Source organism: Leptopilina boulardi, unplaced genomic scaffold (genome assembly GCF_019393585.1).
Source record: "Leptopilina boulardi isolate dan_hultmark-lab unplaced genomic scaffold, ZJU_Lbou_2.1 LbouV2_10, whole genome shotgun sequence".
Classification (NCBI taxonomy): domain Eukaryota; kingdom Metazoa; phylum Arthropoda; class Insecta; order Hymenoptera; family Figitidae; genus Leptopilina; species Leptopilina boulardi.
This window is the reverse complement of record NW_026137641.1, coordinates 1-21,380: the sequence shown is the minus strand read 5'-3', so window position 1 is coordinate 21,380 and position 21,380 is coordinate 1. Positions and strand designations below refer to the sequence as shown.

The 21,380-nt window shown below is 32.0% G+C and overlaps 3 protein-coding genes across 3 annotated transcripts; 2 read left to right on the top strand and 1 right to left on the bottom strand.

The window, feature by feature from the left end:
• The first annotated feature begins 265 nt into the window (after nt 1-265).
• LOC127291440 (uncharacterized) lies at nt 266-3,314 on the top strand. The gene is made up of 4 exons (XM_051320587.1): nt 266-311; nt 2,683-2,778; nt 2,861-3,025; nt 3,116-3,314. The coding sequence occupies exons 1-4, from the start codon at nt 266-268 to the stop codon at nt 3,202-3,204; spliced, it is 396 nt and encodes a 131-aa protein (XP_051176544.1). The 3' UTR covers nt 3,205-3,314.
• On the top strand, nt 3,231-4,701 carry LOC127291436 (uncharacterized). The gene is made up of 8 exons (XM_051320574.1): nt 3,231-3,333; nt 3,431-3,520; nt 3,595-3,726; nt 3,832-3,912; nt 3,999-4,076; nt 4,174-4,245; nt 4,336-4,494; nt 4,580-4,701. Exons 1-8 carry the CDS (start codon nt 3,231-3,233, stop codon nt 4,699-4,701), a joined length of 837 nt encoding a protein of 278 aa, XP_051176531.1.
• A 2,732-nt stretch (nt 4,702-7,433) lies between these two features.
• LOC127291410 (uncharacterized) lies at nt 7,434-11,135 on the bottom strand. The gene has a single exon (XM_051320540.1). It carries the CDS (start codon nt 11,087-11,089, stop codon nt 7,910-7,912), a length of 3,180 nt encoding a protein of 1,059 aa, XP_051176497.1. The 5' UTR covers nt 11,090-11,135; the 3' UTR covers nt 7,434-7,909.
• Nucleotides 11,136-21,380: the final 10,245 nt, after the last annotated feature.

Below are 21,380 nucleotides of genomic sequence, written 5' to 3'. Positions count from 1 at the left end.
CATTTCGTGAAGTGATCAAGTGCGCTTGTGAAATTTAAAATCTCTGGGATTATTTTATTTTGAACAATTTTAGTGGATATCGGAGGATTTTATTTTAAACAATTATTGTAAAAGTGCGAATAGTGCAAAAACTTTGGAAGACTATATTTTTTTTTTTATTATAACAATTAGTGTAAAAGTGCGGGTGGTGCAAAAACTTTTAAAAAAACTATTTTTTTTTTTAAAAAAAACAATTAGTGTAAAAGTGCGGGTGGAGAGTAAAAAAATGGCTGGAAATGCGGAAAACAGCAGAGAATTTATGGAGAGGTTTAGTAAGTTTCAAGATTCTCTATTTTTTATTTCTTTTTACTATTATTGAATTATTTATTGATTGTTTATAACAATCAATAAATATATCTCATTCTCGGTAAACAAATACACACATCCTTTTAAAAATAGATAATAATAATTATTATTATTATAAAATTTTTTTTTTTTTTTTTTTTTAACCTAATTTATTTATCTTAATAATTATTTAATAATTTTAATTTTGTTTATAATAAAAATTTTATTTATTTATTATTATTATTATTTTTTTATAGATTTCAAATAAAATTAATAATTTTTGTTATTAATTTATAATAATAATTATTATTGATCATTAAATATTAATTAAACAATTTAAAAATATTTCAAAATGAAAATCGTTCATAATTTTGAATTTGCTTTCTAAATGCTATCAAATGTATATTCCATGCTCTTGGAGGGGTATGTATATAGTCGATGCGGCGCCGTATCTTACACTTGATGACAGCATATATAGATATACATGTATACACAGTTCCAGCGCGATGATCATAATATGAACCCAGACACATTATATTACAAAAAAAAATATTTTAAAATTAAAACTAAAATATATTATTATTACTATTATTATATTTGTTTAATTTTCTTTTTTTTTTTTTTTATTAATTAAATTAATAACATACATTGTACATAATTTAAATATAATTAATATTTTTAATTATTAACAATCGATTATAATTAATATATATAATTTTTTTTTTTTTTTAACTTTCTTTAAAATTTTAATTGTTTATAATTTATTAGCAATATAAAATTACTTAATCAAAATATTTTGTAAATGTAAAATTAAAATTGATTAGAATAAGTAATTATTTTCAACTTTATTATTGATGTTTTATATAAAAATTCTTTGTTCATAAAAATAAATTGACATTTAAAATTGCATTTTTTTTGTCTTGGTTCATATATTCAAAGCGCTATTAGGCATGGGTACCATCGATTTAGATGGGTGCGCGTACAGACAGCTCGGCGCCACAGCTCATGCCTTGTACACAGTATATATATATATATATATATAGAGAGAGAGTATACATGCTTACGGTTTGAACATAGTGACCACAATATAGGATTTAAATGCACAGTGCATATACTGAGTTTTATGAATGAATTTCTCCTATATTTTTATTTAATAAACAACATGTATTAGTTAACTAATTAATTATTAATTAATTATTTATTTAATAGAAATTTCGTAAAAAAAATTTAAGTTTACTAAGTTTTGTTTATTTAATAAATTTATTTAATGTTATAAATTTTTAGCAACAAATTTTTTTTTATACATATAAAAAATTGTTTATTTAACAATTTTCAAAAATTTAATAATAAAATTTGGTACATGTAATAAAATTTTGATAATTATTTAAATTTTAATAATACTTATATTATTATTATAAAATTTTATTTCTGTAACAATTTCTTTAATAATTATTATATTATTATTTATTTATTTTTATTTATTTATTCCATAATTTTGTTTATTTAACAATAAAAATTTACCAAAATTTATCTGATTTTAACGTATTTTTGTTTAGTTATCGAATTTTTACGAAATTCAATAATAATTTTTATTACTTTGAAGAAAAATTGTTAAAATTAAATTTAAAGTTGGTTCAATGTAGGATCTATGTCGGTCGGCCTATCTAATGACAAATGCTGAATCTGTCGCTTGACTATATCCCCTCTATGTAGGCTAAGTAATATAGGACCTCTATAGAAGATATATATATGCGCTATGTAGGCCATAGTATGTAGAATCTATATAGGACTTAAATGTATTATTTACGTAGGTCAAATGTTCTACAATCTATATGGAGTTTTTATTTGATTTCTATATAGGCTTAACAGTATAGAATCTATATAGAAATTTTGAGGAAATCCGATATAGATGAATATAATATAATCTATGTAAGACTTGAAATCATTTCGAATTAGGAAGAATAATAATTGCATTATTATTGCAAAATTTTAATTATTTTATGCCCCCTTTTTTTTTTATTTATTTAACAATTTTTATAATTAACAGGTAATTTTTCTATAATTTACCAAAAATTATTAATTATTCTAAAATTGCGCTTTATTAATAAATTTAATAAATTTTGTTATAATTTTTATTATTTAACAGAAATTGTTTATTGAACAATAAAAATAGAATTTTATTAATTTTTATTAAATTTGAGATAATTTTTATAAATTACAATTATTTAATAAAACTTTTATTAAACTTTAGTAATAATTTTTATTTAAATTTTCATATAATTGCACTATTATCATCAATCAAATTTTTTTTTTTTTTTTTTTTTTTAATATATGAATCGAAAAAACTTTATAACCTAGAGATTTTGTTAGTTTTTACAGCAAGAGCTGTAGGAGGGGTGGTTTCCGCTGTGTGTTCCCACACCGGTATTAGATACCGCTTTACGATTGAAGAGGGTAAGTACTGTGAATAAGAAAATAAGGTAAGAAAAAATATACATATATACACATACACATATACATTTGTACTTAATTACAGACGGATGGCATTGGTATAAGGCCAATGAATATGAAGGTGCAAGCGATGCTGATGATGAGCGCGGTGAGGAGGAAAGGATAACGGTCGGGTGCAATATTGCAGCCCGCGATCGCAGCCCCGGCTCATCACGCCCGCCCAGTCAGGAGCACATCTTGCCCCCCACATGTAAGTATTATATATATATATATATATTAGAGAAATATTTTTAAATTCAATTGTATTTATTGATTTTTGTGGTTTATTCTGGATTTTTAGTGGAGGAACCGGTAGGTGAAGATTGGCCTGAAGAGAATGGCCTGGCAGGTGATGATCTGCCTATAACAGGTAGGATATTGTTAACGTAAAGCCCATACGTGTATAAATTTTAGACATGCATATTAATACTTTAATTTTTATAGATCGAGCTGATCAAGATGTTACATCTCCGGATGTAAGTGACATTGAGTCACGAAATTGCGAAGAAGATTTAGAAGGTAACAAAACCTCTTTTTTTAGATGAAAAACATATACATAATTATGGGTTCCTATATATGCATATATATACATTTTTCTTTTTTTTTTTTTTTACAGATGAGGCAGAAGAAGAAGACGAATCGGAGAATGTTACGTCTCCAGATGTGAGTGACATAGAGTCACTAGGAGATGACATATTTGTCGAAGGTGAGTCATGAATATTATATATTAAATACACATTTGGGTTTATATTAACATTATTATTATTTTTTTTTTTACAGATGATGTTCAGGGAGCAAGGGCTTTGACTCCCCCCGATATGCCCGAGCTTGTTTCTTGGGCAGATGAGTTTGAGGGAGCAAGGGCTTTGACTCCCCCCGACATGCCCGAGCTTGTTTGTTGGGCAGATAACGGTATGTTTTTTTATCATTACATGTATCCTTATATAAATTTTTGTATAACACTTGTACGTCTTTTCTGACATTCATACTTTTATTCATTCAATTTTTATATTACAGCTTATGGTTTTGCAGCCCAAGCTTTGGGTCGGAGTATAACTCCGCCCGATATGCCCGATCTCTTTTCGTGGGTGGATAATGGTAAGATATATATATATTATTTATTTATCATATTCGTATGACCTTTTTATCATTCATTCTTGTATTTATTCTATTTCGTTTTATAGGTGAGGGTCGAGCAATGCGAGGTTCGGGTCGGAGTACGACTCCTCCCGATATGCCTGAACTAGTGTTGGCGGGCAATGGTAAAAAAAAAATTTATCTTCCTATACATTTTATATCACATTTGTACGCCTTTTTTTTTAACATTTATACTTACATTTATTCTATTTTATTTTACAGATTATGGTCATTCAGCACGAACTTTGGGCAGGAGTAGAACTCCTCCTGATCTCATGATGCCTGATAATGATGGTAATAATAATTTTATTTTTTTTTTTACAATAGTATTTTAATTATTTATAATTTTAATGATTTGTGGTATATCTTTTATTAATTTATTAGGTTGGGTACCATTCTTGCGTCGACAAGAGCTTCTTCCTGAGCTCCAACACTTTGAGAAAGTGATTGGAGTTCTTTTGAAAATAAAATTGAGGGGGGAGGACGATGATACAGCCGATTACCGCATAATTTATCAGGAGGAATCTGACGCACCCCCTCCGTGTTAGTAAATCTGTTTATAAAATATATATAATATATATATAGGTACATTCAATAAGTAAATTTTGTTTTCTTCTTCTTTTTTTAGATTGGTGTTTTGGGCCCACTAACCCCTACGAAGAATTATTATGCGTAATTCTTCAGTTGCGAATTGTGGAGGCAATAGGAACTCGAACTGAGTATCGCGTAATTTACGGATTCGACGATTAATATATTATTTTTATTTTATTTTATTATTATTAAAAAATTTTTTTTTTTTTTATTTTCTTGTTTAGTTAATAATTGTAAATTTATTATATATATATTATTATTATTTTATTTTATTTTAACTTTAATTTGTGTTATATGGACTCATTTTCATCTAGAATTAATATATATTAAGTTCTGAGCAAATGTCCGGTTGTATGCGTGTGTGTGTGTGTCACAAAATATTGTGTACAAATTATCTCAAAAATTTTAACGGATTGTCTTCGAATTTTGTATGCTAAAATCTGACACAGGATTTACGGATATATCCAGAACGTTTTGTTTTTTTTTTTTTTGTTTTTTTTTTTTATAAAATTGTAAATAAATTCACACGGCATTTATTCACACATATGCATTTACTCGCATTCATTCATTCACACATTCACACATAAAAAAAATGTATTTAGAAAATATATATATTTTATTTTTTTTTTTTCAATAGCAAAGAATGTTTGTTTGGTTGTTGTTTTTGTTTTATTTATTTATTTATTTATTATTATTATTTTTTTTTTAAGAATAGTTTAATTACTTATTCATCTCCACTTCCAGTAAAACTTTCCTGTTTTTGATTCTTTTAACTGAAAATTTAAACTTAGGGTATGACTGTAGCAGCAATTAGAGTGAGTATAAAAATCATACATATATATATATACAAAAAAATTTTGTCTTTTATTTGTTTTAACCATAGTTATTTTTGTAGAATTTCATCGCATGTAGTCAACATCGTTGCACTGATCACAATTTTACCACTCACATCTTTAGAACTGAGAGGCCATTTTCTTTATTAAACTACACTTGGCACACGGAGATTCTTTTATTGATGGATAGAACTGGGACTCGTATATTTTATTTTGAATGGGGAAAACTGGAATTTGTTGTAGAGTTCAGCATCGTATTTGGATAATTTTTGGGACTATTTGTAGAAAAACAAACAAAAACTCGCTGCATTGTTGATGAATGTTGACAAGATGAAAATTATATACACTGGTTCGTATAGTTAATATTCACTTAATTCATTATTGTTTTGCTTTTTCTTATTATTTTATTTTTGTAGGATTTCTTTTTGAAAAATTGGCTTCGGTTTCCTGTTTGATGATGGTTTGTATAGTTTTATAATATTGTTTTTGATTTTAATTAAAAATTTCGTGAGAGTAATTATAAATTTTCTTTTAGCTACTGAAGATAAATTTTCAATGGTATGACTCTTTTGTTGAACGGGAATGAAATCTGGGTCGTTTGCTGGATCTGATGCAGGACACATTTAATTTTGGAAGGAGCAGCAGGATTCAGCATCGACTATTATTCAGACAGAGACGTCAAAAGCAACTCTGTCCTGGAGCATCACATGAGGCGCAGGTGGAGGAGGCGGTGGAAAATTGTTGTTTCTTCTACGTCTGCTAGATATCTTTCGATAGCATAGGTAGATATTGCGAGACAGGATCAGCATCAATAGCAATAGTATAACCTTGAATCCAATGGCGATGTAGTTTTTCACATCTAAAATGCCTCCTATTAGTGGAATTTCCATCCTTTCTTTGCCGTGGTGAAATATTCCAGATAGTTTTTATTGAATGGGATTTTAGACCTCCTATTTTTACAGAAGAAATAAATGTTAGAATTGAATTTAAATGAAAACAGTGTTTGTATTTGAATTTCTCCAATACATACTGACATTAGGACTGATACTATTCACACTCGTTTGGTCGTACATGCGTATCTGACATTCCGAGTTCCTTTTCGTAATAGGTAATAGTTCGAAAATGCCCTCCAACGACTAACGCTTTCCTGAAGTGAGTTTCGAACAAGCTTTCTATAGTAGATTGTCGCCAGTCATTTTCATTGTAACGTTCTATGAAATTATGGTCTATATATTCGAAATCATCTTTTAAATACCAAGGATAGGGTATGTTTATAATTTGATATTTTGACTCTTCTGCTTCTTTAAACAATGGTGGTAAATCAAAACATGAACACAAACAACTTGTAAATCTCCTATTTATAGGTATTTCATGAAAATCAGTTATTCCTATTTTGTTTAGTTTATTTTTCCTAGCTTTGTGGATAGGTGTCTTGAATGGGAGAGACAATGGGAAAGAGACGTGTAAGCATTGACCATCTGGTAGAAATTGTAAAGGCCTAAAACAGCAATTCATGTTGTTTATTAGATAATATATCCAGGAAGAAAAACCCATATCTAAACCTATTTGAAGAGTGAGTGTATTACTGCTTAGAATAACATACACTACATAATTATACAAAAGGCTTTTTGGATCTATGATTTTAATAGATCTTAGAATAGCATAGAGATTGGGATATAGACAAATAAAACCAGATTTTAATCGAAATATTGTCCTTTGTCCAGAAAATACTTTTACTGTCAATGATTCGAGAATTTCATTGTCGGATTCATCATAAATGATCATTGTTTGACCAGCAACTCTAACATCACGAATATTTTGAGCAGTTTTTAGACAATCTAGCAATATGGCATTATATGCTAAATTAGCTAGTGTTCTTGGGATTTTCCATGATTTTTCGAAATCCTTTAATAATCTTTTGATAATTAATGGTGGATTTTTCCGACTAATTTCCGAAATAGGGACATCTTCTACATTGGGAAGCAAGACTTCTAAAAATTCACTCATTTTGAGTTATATATATATATATATTATATATACCTAATAATTAAACGGGATGTTGAAGATAATATTCTACAGTTAGGTTTGAAACTAATCCTAATGTTATAGCAGTTTTAGTTCCAATTATTGCAGAATTAAATTGAAAAGATGATTCCGTATTAGGGTCTATAACTAGAAAGAAAATTTTATCACCGTTAACTTCTAATTCTACACTTCCAACTACTAAAAGAAATTCATTTCCTATCTTCTCTATAGAATGACTAATATTTTCATATTCCACGTTTAGAAGATTTACAGAAATAAAATTGTGTTTTGTTTTTAGAGATAGTAATACGTCTATTTCGTCTACAATTAAATCTGGGGACATCAGCGTTATATATTCTTCTCCATTTAACACTATTTCATCCTCAAAATTGGCAGGTGGCATTTTCAACGCTTAAGTACATATTGATTTTTTTTTTTTTTTTTTTTTTGTACTCCTTACACAGTTTGCTTCAATCTCTTCACAACCTGATAAAAGAGAAAGATTTTAATTAACAATATGCCATCATTAATTTATCTTTATGTTTTGAAAATCTCTCGTTATTTTCATCTTCTAGGATTACATTATTATTTTGAGTAAATCCTACTACGGTATAAGGACCTTCGGCTCTCTTATCGAATTTATTCGCTCGGATTTCTTTATACGCGAACACCTTGTCGCCAATTTTCGCTTTTAGAGGGCGGGCAGTCCTATCATGATATTCTTTAGACTTTAGTTTCGCTTGGACAAGATTTTTGGCAGCTATTCCCTGAATTTCGCTCATTCTAGTTATAAGTTCTTTTAAATAGGATCCATAAGTCTCAAGCTCTGGTCCTTGGGGAAATGAACTTGGAATTCTTGCTAGTTTTCCGAAAACCAACTCGTAAGGAGTGAAATTAGTTGCCTCGTGAACTGATGTATTATAATTAAACATCGCAAAAGGTAAAAGACGATCCCAATCGTCAAAATCCTCAGCATAATGTTTAATAAAATCTGTCAGCTCAATATGGCTTCTTTCTAATGCTCCATTGGTTTGAGGTCTGTAGCCAGAAGTGGTTATTTGTTTAACTCCAAAAATTCTTTCCAATTTTCTCATGAGTGAACTTATAAAACTTCCTCCTCGATCAGTAAGAACACATCTAGGCGCTCCAAACTGAGAGAATAAATGAGTAGCTACTGCATGAGCGATTGTGGTTGTTTTTATATCGGAAATAGGGACTGCTATACAATATTTACTGAAATTATCTTGCATAGTGAGAATATACCGATTCCCATTTGGAGTAGTAGGTAACTTTCCTACGGTATCTAGGGATACTTTGTCAAAAGGGCCTGCAGGAGTATCGGTTATTATCATTGGTTCACGAGTACGAGCTCTAACTAATTTATTTTGAAGGCAACTCTGACATCCTCGTATAAATTCTGTTATTTCATCTCGCATTCGAGGCCAAAGGTAGCGTTCTCTAATTCGTCTATATGTCTTCGTTATCCCCTTGTGACCTGCTAGTAGACTTTCGTGATATTCCGAAATAATTTTTGGCCTCAATTCTGGGGGTGGAACTTCAATTTTTCCGTGGCACAATATCATAATGATATCGCCACCGCGGAATATTTTTGTTAATAATTCTGTCATTTTACCTTGGGGAAGGGAACCTAACAAATCACCTGTATTTGCCATACGACATGTAGATCGAGTATCTCGGCTCAAAGCTAATTTAAGATTTTTCAAACCTAGAATTACATTTCGCCAGTCAATTTCGTCATAATGTCTTTGTTTAACAATTATTGAATAGGTACAATATCGTCCACTAGGGGTAATAAGTATCTGACCTATTTTTGGTCGTTTTTCCTGCAGTTCTTGAAGATCGATTCTCTCGGTTGCCACTAAAAGTTTTGAAATAGCATCAACTGGTTCACAATCTTCTGACATGAAATGAGCATAATTGTCTCTTTCATATGTTAATGGTTCTGACCATTTTTGAATTACGTTATTTTTAGTCAACACGTCTTTCGTTATTTTAAAGTCATTGTCGTCACAAGTATCAGAAAAAGATGGGGAATCATAATACGGAATACCTACACCTTTGGAAGATTTTTCTATGGGTGTACACTTTGTTCCCGACACATTATCATTAGTTTTTTCCTGTAGTCGGCGTGGCACAACACTAGATTTTTTTCCCATTTTTGAACCATTTGTTTTCATGTAGACAAATGGAGTAGATTGAGCATCAGGAATGACGGAAAATCCAGGTGTTTGAAATATTGATCCTTGCCATTGGGAATAATCCTTAGCGGGGGAATGCATGACATCTGGATCGTCCCTGAAACGTACTGTACTCTGTCTTCCTTCAATTTGTTTAGCAGGTAATGTAGGCGAAGGTCGCGGCGAATTTTCTATTTCAACATTTGAAACTTGGCGCTTGTTGTAATTGTCCAAAAATTTTCTTATCCTTTCTGTGAATGCATCATCTTCGACATCACTATTTTGGCATGGATCCAGGGCTTCTAGAGTATCAAGGAGTTCTTCGTCATTTTCACCTTCCGATACATGCGTTAATTCTGGACGAGTAAATTCTTTATCCATTCCTTCGTGGTCCCATGCTAATGTTAGGTTAGTTTGATCGAATCCTCTATTTTGCATTGACTTGTCAAATTGCTGAAATGATTTTTCTAACCCACTTTTTACTTTCCACACTTTGACGTCTGATTCTTCTTCTGTGCTTCCAATCGGTTGGGGAGCAATATTAATAATCACATTTTCAAGATCACAAATTTCTTCCTCTTTTTCTTCTTCGATTTCAAAATCGTCCATGATTTGTTCTTTATTGACACCTTCTTTTGCTAATTGATCGGCCATTTCATTACCAGTTAGGCCTTGATGGCTCGGTATATGTTCCCAGACAACGTTTAAGGGTTCTAAAGCCTTTGTTAATTTTTCAAAGGCAATGCGATTTTTAACAGGTTTATTTTCCTTAGTTTTCCATTGGTTTAGTTTCCATTTTGGGATCCAATCCGTAACACTTTGAATTAAGAATTTTGAGTCGGTGTTAATCCTCAGATTTTGGATTCCTGCTTCTTGAGCTTTTAAGGCGGCTACAGTTGCTGCTTCTATTTCAGCTGCATTGTTTGTTTGTCGACCCTTGGATCGCTGAGAAATATTTAAGGGATGATTATGACCAAACCAAATACCTATTCCAGCTCTTGGTTCTCCACTTCCGTTGAAACTACAGGCGCCATCTACATAAACGTCTGTATAAGTGTTTTTCGCTGGGGAGAACAGAGGAATAGTGGTTTGAATTTGATCCTCGGAACCTACTATTTTTGGACTCGCCTGTTTCTGTTTTGGGGTTATTTCTACACTAGGGAAACCGCTATGACTTTTTCTGAAAACTGGGGGATCAGAATCTTCATTTAATTCCTCATCTGTTGTTATTTCGCTAGAAGATGATGGTTTTTCACTAGAAACAGGGGTTTCTGGATTTGGAATTTCCCTTCCTCTAGTTAGCCTTTTTGCAATACAACTCTCGTTCGGATCGACGAGATTTTTAGTACCTCGAGGTAAGGTAAATGTTTGATCCTTTCGTTCATCTCTCTTGGTACTACCTTTAGGTCGACCCGGCGGATTTTTACCTGTGGAGAGGGGTTGCTTAGGAATCGTTGATTTTATGAGAGTTTTAGGGAGGGGTCTTCGCATTCTTACAACTTGTGATGGATCACTTAAGGTTCTTTTATAATTAGGATTCAAAATATTTGTTTTTGGCCTTTCCTTATACCTTGCAGAAGTAGAGGGCTTTTCACTATTTGAAGAATCCTTTTTCGCGCACTTTTCCTTATTATCCTTCTTGCTAGATTCGCTTCGCGTTATGGGTAAGGCTCGATATTGCACGGATTGTTTCTTATCTATTAACACGTTCATTGGAATCTGATCAGGATTAAGAGTTTCACTTTTTGCACTAAGGTTCGAGGATGTAGATTTATCTGTATCTGCGTCCGTCGTCACGTCGCTTTGATTGTCTTTTTCTTTTATGGGACTGTTTGATAATGCTTCTACAATTCTGTTAATTTTACCTGGCTTGTACTCGAATTTATACACGTAATCTTGAAGACGTAGCCTCCACCTGTGTAATCTCGCACCTGGATTTTCAATATAACTCATCCAGTGTATCGGTTCGAAATCGCAAGCTAGAATAAATTCTCGACCATATAGATAAGGTCGAAAATTTTCTACGGCATATAGGATCGCAAGGCATTCTTTTTCCGCTTTCGGATATTTTTGTTCATTTTTATTTATGACCTTTGAAAAATAAGCCACGGGTAAATCGATTCCGTCGCATTCTTGAGTTAAAATAGCACCTATTGCACGCTCAGATGCGTCGGTAGTTAACTTAAAAGTTTTCGTAAAATCAGGATATTGTAGAATAGGTTCTTTACAAAGATGGTTCCTGAGTTGACGAAAAGCTTTTTCCTGATCATCAGTCCATTTCCAAACAGTTTCTTTCTTTAAGAGGTCTGTTAATGGATTTGATATTTTTGCATAATCTTGTATAAATCGCCTATAATAACCGGTTAATCCAAGGAATCCTCGAAGTTCCTTGATAGTGGTAGGATGGGGAAAATTCCTTATCGCATTTATTTTATTAGGATTAGGTTTTACCCCTTCTGGACCGATTATATGACCGAGATATGCTACTTCCGTTTTTAGAAATTCGCATTTGTCAGGTTGTAATTTTAAGTTTGCTTCACGGAGGCGATTAAAAAGCCGTCTAGCTCTTCTATCATGTTCTTCTAAAGTGTCGGAATGAATAATGATATCATCTAAATATACGAGAGCTTCCGTATCAAGCATACTGTTTAAAACGTTATTTAATAATCGTTGGAATGTAGGAGGGGCATTCTTTATTCCCATGGGCATACGCTTATATTCGTAATGAGCGTTGCCGGTAGAAAAAGCTGTTTTAATCCTATCGTCAGGGTGTGTTTCTACTTGATGGAAACCCATGGCTAGATCAAAAACTGTAAAATACCGCGCAGTGCCCAATTTTTCGAGCAGGCTATTTATATGGGGTAACGGGAAAGAGTCACCTATAACTTGCTCGTTTAGTTTCCTATAGTCTACAACAACTCTCCATTTCTTTTGACCCGAAGCATCGAGTTTTTTGGGAACGATAAGAACTGGGGAATTGTATGGTGAAGTCGAAGGACCAATGATTCCACAGCTCAATTGTTTTAGGAGCTGCAGATCCATTTGTTCTCGAGCTTCATGAGGACACCTGTATTGTTTTCTAGTGATGACTTTGTCATCTCTTGTTGGAATTCTATGCTGAATTAAATGGGTACATGACAAAGGTTCCCCATTCAAGTAGAAAATGTCAGCATAGTCTTCTGCCCAACCGTAAACAACTTTTCTTTCTTCAGGGCTCAGATGTGAAACGTAAAGGGCATTTTTAACCTTTATAACTCTATCAGAATAACCATTAACATTTTGATCCTGAAGTTCCTCTAGTTCCGAATCTGTTAATTCTTCTCCAGGAAACTTGCAGAAATCAAAAGGTATTAATTCTTGTGGAGTTAGTTCAAGATCAATATCCTCTTCAGTGGTATTGATAGCCACTGCATGACATACACCATTGGTATTGGTAACCACTGCTTCACCAAGGTAAAGTCCTTCGGGTGTAGGTACTAGAGGTAAATAACCTTCTTTTAGGCCCTTGTTAGAAACGTCGATCGCGATTGGTTGTCTAGTCCTCGCTTTAATTCTGAGAATTCGAGCAAATGGTTTAATTTCAGGTTTCAAATTTTGTTTCGATTCTTGTGATTCTAAATCTACGAAGGGTATAGGAGTTATAGGATCCGAGATTGTAACTAACGCATTATGTCGAAACGATATTTGAGCTTGCTCTTGACGAAGAAAAGGTCTTCCTAAAATACCTGATGTGGATATCGGAAAATTATTTTTAACCACGTGGAATTCGACTGGATTTTTCTGAATTGTAAGTTCGATAGTTCCCAGAGTCTTAACGGAATGATTTGTTATTCCTGTAATTTCAGCGCTGTTTTTGACTGCAATTATTAGTTCCGGGTCCAGAGCATTCAGTTTAATCAAATTAGTATCTGATCCAGGATCAACTAAAAATTTGATTTTTGGATGTCTAAACTCGGGAGCAGTCAATTCGACTACTGGGGAGTCTTCGTTCCTAATTCCGACTCTAAGGATTTTACTGAATTCTCCGCGAAGTGTACCGTTTTCGAACGCTGGAGGATCGGACTCGCCACCGCGTCTGAGCGGCGAGTCTGTTGGGAGTTTAAATTAGTTTGAGGTCCTGGTGATAATGACCTTGGGGGTGTGTTGCCACCTCTATATGGTGACATCACCTGCGGTGTTTGAACAGGTGCTTGAAATTGCATCTGCTGCGGGTATTTCGCAGCCTGTGGATATTGATATGGAACAGACTGAGATTTTTGAGGCCACATTGATTTGTAAAACTGGGCCAATTGTTCAGGTGTGAGTTGAATCAGATTTGATTTGTTTGTTTCAGCATTTACTTTTTCTGACCGAGAATCCTGAATTAGTTCGCGGGTTCTTTTTTCGTTTCCAATCTCTAACTGTCGCGAATATGGACTTGGCGAACGTGGTCGGTCTATATTTCCTGTACGAGAAATGTGATAGGATGATGACCTAGATCTTTCTGAATACCGTTGTCTTTCTTCTGCGCGTAACGCGTGTTCAAAAGCTTCGGATAGGTTTCTCGGGTTTCGTGTGTCAACGAAAATTGACATTTCCTCAGGAAGACCCCTTATGAAGGCTTCAAGGGCACAGTCAATTATTGGCTTGATCATAATTTCACTAACAGATATATCATTATCTTCATCATCATCGTTAACGCGTCGATAACGTGCACCATACTTTTCTCCAAGGGCATGTTTCGCACCGCTAATTAACCCTTGTAATCTATCATTATAGTCACTGACTGTTTCCGTTTGTTTCATTCGCAAATTAATGATACTTTCAAAGTACCATTGGTATTTTTTTGTAGAGGCAAAACGTTTTTTTAAGTGAGTAATAAGGTCGTCGAGTCTATCAAAGGTTTTATCTCTAACACTTTCTCGAGCAGGTCCTTTTAATTTACCAAGAACTGCTTTTATAAAAGCCGATTCACTGTTTTCGCTTATGAATACAGCACCGTTTAGCACATCTTGTAAAAATTCATTTAACGAGGGATTTTTACCGTCAAAATGTGGAATATGATAAGTGCTTTGTTGTAATGTCATACACTCTAAAACGGACGCCATAGCTGCACTAGTATTTGGGTTAATAGTGGGAGCTGTAATATTCGCGGTAAGAGTCGTACCGCTATGATGGGCAGGAGGGTCTTCGTCAGCCATTTTGATTATGGTATTGTCTCTATTAAATATTATTTTATGGTATAAAGATTTTCTTAATTGATTCGCCAGGTTGTCGCAAAAATTAATTAGGTCTCAATGCACTAAATCCTGATGACCCTAAAATTCCGTTCTCATAAGGTCCTTGTAAAGGACTTTGAGATGATACTACGTAAAATGTCAGAGCCACATTCGAAAAGAACAAGTTTACTTCGCCTAAAATAAGATGATAAGCGTTACCAATCGGATAATAGTATGGGGGAAACCTTCTTTGATAACCGATTAAGGCATCTTCTGAAATAAAATTGTAATATATGTCGGATGAGATTTTTAATTTAACATTTCCTGATCTTAAACCGGAAGACAAAATTAGTACTTCTTCGGGTGGTACTAAAGAAATGGCTTCAGCCATCACGCATTCATTATTTAAACATGTAATGTGCTTATTATTTTTTTTTTTTTATTCGTAAATTATTATCATATGCAAAAAAAAAATTGGCAGTATCGTCTGTATTTCGCCACCGCGGATAATTTTTGTTTCGCTTTTATTGTTATCTTTTGTTACAATTTAAGATCCGATAATAATTGCTCTATTTCTTTTATATTATCCTTCAAACGCATGTCTCTATCAGTTTCATCACGAATTCTGTCAGTAAGGTTATCTACTATCTCATAGGCTATTTCCAACTGAGTTCTTAAGTAGAACGCATACTGTGCTATCCTAAGGTAATCGTCAAGAAAAGATTGAATCCTATTGTCTATTATTGTCAATTGTTCTTCAGAATTATTGAATGTTAAATTTTTCCAGAAAGGATTCATTCTATTATTTAAATGCCCTTTTTAATACTTAGAGATTTAAATTCGTCAATTAGATCTCTTATCACATTCTCTTGTTCTGTTAAATTTTCTCTTATTTCAATAGCCGAATCTACCAATGCTGTGTTCGAATCACTAAGAGCATGTAACCATGAAGATAAAAATTTAATTCGTCTTTCAATTTTTTCTAAATGACAATAGACGGATTTGCAATAAATAGCTAACTGTTGATTGTGATGTTCTAAGTTCTCTAATCGCTCGTTTATTTCTGACCATTGATCGCTAGATAGTCCGGAAGCTACCCTAGTTAGTCTAGGAAACATTTGCCCTTTTCGTATATTATTTTTAGGGCAATAATCCTAAAACTTGACCTGTTATATTTCCTATAACACCGGTAACTATAGGATGGTTGAAGGGTGTATCTTTTGATATTACCAGAAAAGTCACAGTTGTTCCGAAAGCAACTACATTCATTTGACCGATTATTCTATAGTGAGTATTATTAACTATGTGATCTTCTGGTTGTGTAAAATGAAGAAATTCTACTTGCAAATCTTCTTCCGAAATATAATTGTATGGTGTTCCTGGAAAAATCGATAATCTAACTCTATTTCCGGTTAAATGTGGCGATTGAAATATAATTCCGGTAGGACGACCAAATAAAACACGTATATCATCAAGTAAAGGCGCCATTAAGAATTCATTAATTTATTATATCGATATCATTATTTTCAAATTCAATTTGTCTGATTTCCTCTTGCTGAGATAAAATTCTTTGTTCTATAGCTTCTTCAATTGTTAGATCTATAATCGAAATGTCGATGTTTTCATTGTTGTTATTAACGAGTACCGGCTCTAGTATATTTCTAACAGTTGGTTTAACTTTTGCTACTGGTCTATTTACAATTTGTGAGTTTACTAAATTTTGGTAAAGAGATGGTTTTGTAACGAGCTTTAGTTTTCTCGATCCGCGTTTACCTCTTTTCGAATTCCTTGAAGAGGATGGTTGTTGATTTTTACCGTTTTTCGGCATTGAGGAAAAGTGGAAAACTTTATACAATTAAAGTTTTACAAAATAAATTCTAAAATAAGTAATATCTTACTTTAAGAAATTTATTTTGTTTTTATTTCTTTTAACATAGCAAGATGCTTAAAGCTGCAGCATAATCACTTGCGCTTTAAGCAGCAAAGTAATTATTTTTGCGCGTTTAAGCGATAATTATTTTAAAACAATTTACATTATTTTAATATAATTTTAGCACTCTTGCACATTAAAAGGGCACCAGGAAAGAAGAACAAAACCAATCTCTCAAAGGTATAAACCTCGAGCGGCAAGGTCGCAGGTAAATCAACTAAGATTTCCGCGTCTTCTTTTTGAGGTTTTTTTTTAGGATTTGGAATATTGGAGAAAGAAAACTAATTCTTGAAAATTAAGACTCCATCTTCAATATCTACTTTTTGCAGAAATTTTAAATAAAGAACCAATTTTACAGAAATGTTTGTTTTCTTTTTAATATGTGGTTTTTATTTTTAAACGTCAAAATATTCAATGCTGCAGAATACTTACTCGAGCTAAAGCATCAAAGTAAATATTTTTGCGCTTATGAACGATGATTATTTTAGAGCAATTATATTGCTCTAATATAATTTGACACTTTTGACAACTTTAAAAATTTCAGGAAAGAAGTACACAATCAAGCTCTCAAAGGAATAAACCTCGAGCGGCAAGATTACAGGTAAAAATCAATTAAGATTCTGTGACTTCTTTATAGGATTTGGAAAGAGAAGAAATTCAACAAATTTTCTTATTTATAATCTGCTCAGCTTTTTCAAGAACAAAATCAAATAATTTCGAAAATTCTTCAAAACTTTTTATTTCACGAATTTGAAGGTCATCGCGTTCAATTTTTGTTATACCGAATTCTTCTGAGAGAGTTTTCTCGTCGCGAAAATTTTTTTGTTTTTTACCACCACGTCTACCTTTTGAAGAATTCATTTTAATACATTTTTTTTTTGAAAGCTACTGATTTTCCGGAATAGGTAAACTAAGTTCACTCATAAACGATTTGCCTACAATACCGATAGCTTTTGAATTTAGTCCTGTGTCAACAATACAGAATTTAATTTCTTTCCATAGTATTGGAATTTTTACCGATCCTAATATACTTAATATTTCATTTTCCGTAAACTTTGTATAATTAATCTGAACGAATGATGCTAAATTTTTCCTTTCTATTAAATTGAAATTAACAGTAGGATCGTAAACAAAATCTCCAGAATTTTCCCTTAAACAATCTGAATTTATTGTTACTATGGTCGTATGGTTTAGATGACTAAAAGTTAGATTTGACCATTCTTCTATCATAAAGATTTATTTATTTTTATCAAAGTTCATTTTTAAGAAATAGTAGAATAGAAATAGTTGAAACAAGCGTGCAAACAATAAGCACTGCTAGTTTCTAAAATAGTAAAGAGGTCAGGCGTGCAAACAATAAGCACTGCCCTGAAATATTAGAGTAGAAATAGTTGAAACAAGCGTGCAAACAATAAGCACTGCTAGTTTCTAAAATAGTAAAGAGGTCAGGCGTGCAAACAATAAGCACTGCCCTGAAATATTAGAATAGAAATAGTTGAAACAAGCGTGCAAACAATAAGCACTGCTAGTTTCTAAAATAGTATAGAAGTCAGGCGTGCAAACAATAAGCACTGCCCTGAAATATTAGAGTAGAGATAGTTGAAACAAGCGTGCAAACAATAAGCACTGCTAGTTTCTAAAATAGTATAGAAGTCAGGCGTGCAAACAATAAGCACTGCCCTGAAATATTAGAGTAGAGATAGTTGAAACAAGCGTGCAAACAATAAGCACTGCTAGTTTCTAAAATAGTAAAGAGGTCAGGCGTGCAAACAATAAGCACTGCCTTGAAAATAGTTTAAATAAGGTAGAAAGAGTAGGCAGAGTTTTTAAAGAGAAAGCATTTATCTTTAATTAGAAATTTAAAAAAAAATAAAAAAAAAAAATTTTTTTTTTTTTTTTTTTTTTTTTTAATTTAATCCAAATTATTGAAAATAAAAATTCCACTGATTTTATTTTTAATTGAATCCCACCGCTGCCACCATCAACTTGTTACGAACGAGAAAAATTAATTATTTAATTTTTATAATTTTAAACAATTACTTAAAATTTTCTATTCGCCGGAGGAACCAAGTTGCCATTAAAAGTCAAAATGAACATTTAACTTAATAATGTTTATTTTTATGTGGGTTCGATTAATTATATCGCCGATAGAAGACGAAACTGCCAATTTAATCTTTAGATCGTAAATAATGTTTCTTAGCTTTGAGATGAAAATCCACACTATTTTTGACAGCACAAATAAAAAGGTCTATTTGATTGAATAGAACAATTGGAATTTTAGTTTACAAAAATTTATTAAAAATCAAAGTAAAAATTGCAAAAATTACACATTATATGCTTTCTTTTGTAAAGAATAATGTTTTTGGAACGATACAGTTTTTTATTACTTACGGCTAGATTTCTCTTACACACTACCGTCGAGAGAGCTTGTTGAGAAGGGAGAATTCTCGCGATCTCGTCACACAATCAACGGGCAAAACGAAAGAAAGGTGTTATGCGTATTTCCGCGTCTCGAAACGCGGTACCGGTACCCTATCAGACACAAGCGGCGCAGGTACAATCCGTACGGACTGGCCGGTTTTAAGAACAAAAAATTATTTAATAAATTATAAATAATTTATTAAATAATTTCTCACTGTACTGATCAACCGATTGGGACTCAGCCGGTTCAAGGTTCGATTTAATTTTACGTCCGCCCAAAGAAAATAGAATTTAAATTGGAGCCAGCTCGCAGACGGGCCTTATTCTTAAAATTAAAAATTGGCTCAACGACAATCTATCGTGATTCAGCAATTTTAATTTTAGAAATTTAAGCACTGCTGTTAATTTACCTGGCTCAACGAAAATCTATCGTGATTCAGCAGGTATATTATTGAGCTTTCTCCACAGTTTAAACTCTAAGTTCACTTTTTAAAGAAATAATGCAAAAATCAGTAACACGTACTAAGTGATTGACTGAAGACGAATAGGCAATGAGGCCCTATGAGCTTCTGCTTATAAAGAGCATCGCGAGATGCACTTAGTGGGATTAGTGAATCAGGGGTAGAAGGATTCTGGGGGTTTCAGGGGTATCGATAAGAAAACTTAGATCATCGTCCATCGATATTCTCAGAACCCATGATTCTTGTTATTCTTTTCTTTGTTGACACTATTGGAACTGCACATCTCCATATGTGTAAGTGTATATATGTGTTTTTAATAAAGTATAACTCGCAACCTTTGTTGAATTCCAGAGCGGTCATAGTTCTGCACAGATTATCGTTTTCATATTAAAAATGAAACTATTTTCCTTTTTTATATATGCATATACATTTTACGCATACACACGTACATTTACCTTAGTACACATACATATATGCACGACATACATGTCTCAAAAATTTTCTTCTCTTTTTTTTTTTTATATGCATTTTGTTTTTTTTACAAAATTGACCCTCTTAAAATAAAATCTTAATTGTTGCGAGTTTATATGTGCTTGGAAAATGTGACATGTTCCAATTTAAGCTATCAACAATTATTCTATCTTTATTTCCCTTTTTTTTTTAATTTGAAGGTATTATAAGGAAAAGAATAGGGGAAGGAAGGCAGTGTTTGCATCGCGCGATACTCCTCAAGCGCCTCACACATATGCGTTACGCAGGCTATGGGGAGTCCGTGTCTGTGTGTACCGCATCCACGCTACGAGACTCATTGCACCTGAACGCGTGAGAAAGAGAGAGAAAGATAGATAGAATTGACATATGCGATTCTTCTCCCTTCTTATAAAATAATACATTTTCGTAAATATAATAATTGCAATATAATAATCACATTATTGTTGGTTACTATAATATGCGTAGAAATGTGCAACCAAACAATGTATACACATATCTATGCATATCACTTTGGCATACTATGAACACACGTACACACGATAAAAATAATGCACACGCATACGTGCATATACAATGCATATTCTTTGAAATAATATTTGATAATGATGATTCTAATAAGTAGAAAAATAGTATTGGTAATATATCCAATTGTTTATAATAATAATTATGATTAATTATTAATATTAATTTTAGTAAATGTAATTAACAATGATAATAATACGATTTATCATTATTAATAAAAAAAATCATGAATTAACAATAATTTGCATATTGTTAATTAATTAATTACTGCAAATTACTAATAAAAATGAGTAAAGTATAATTGTTTTATTTATAATAATATTTTAGTATCTTTATATAAGGTAAGTACACTATATTATATTTTTCATGCATATATTTATAATATTCAAGCTTGAATATTGGTATTAGATAATTAATATAGTTTATAATATAGCATAATATAATATAGTATAAATCATAATATAGAATAATATAACATAAGATAGAATAAAATAATATATTATAATATAACAGTTTAACAAAGTTATATTATAATATCATAGTCATAGATACATTTTTAGAAGCAACGAGAATATAAGACTGTGTGTGTGGAGTATCACTCAACGCGCGCGATTATCGGGGATTCAAATTACATGCCTATATACATTGTGGCATCGACTTGGAGATTTTATTCTTAAATAATTTTCAATTATTCTTGAAATTATTTATTATCATTTTATTTATCTTTTATTTATAATTTCGTTACGATAGTTCGTAAC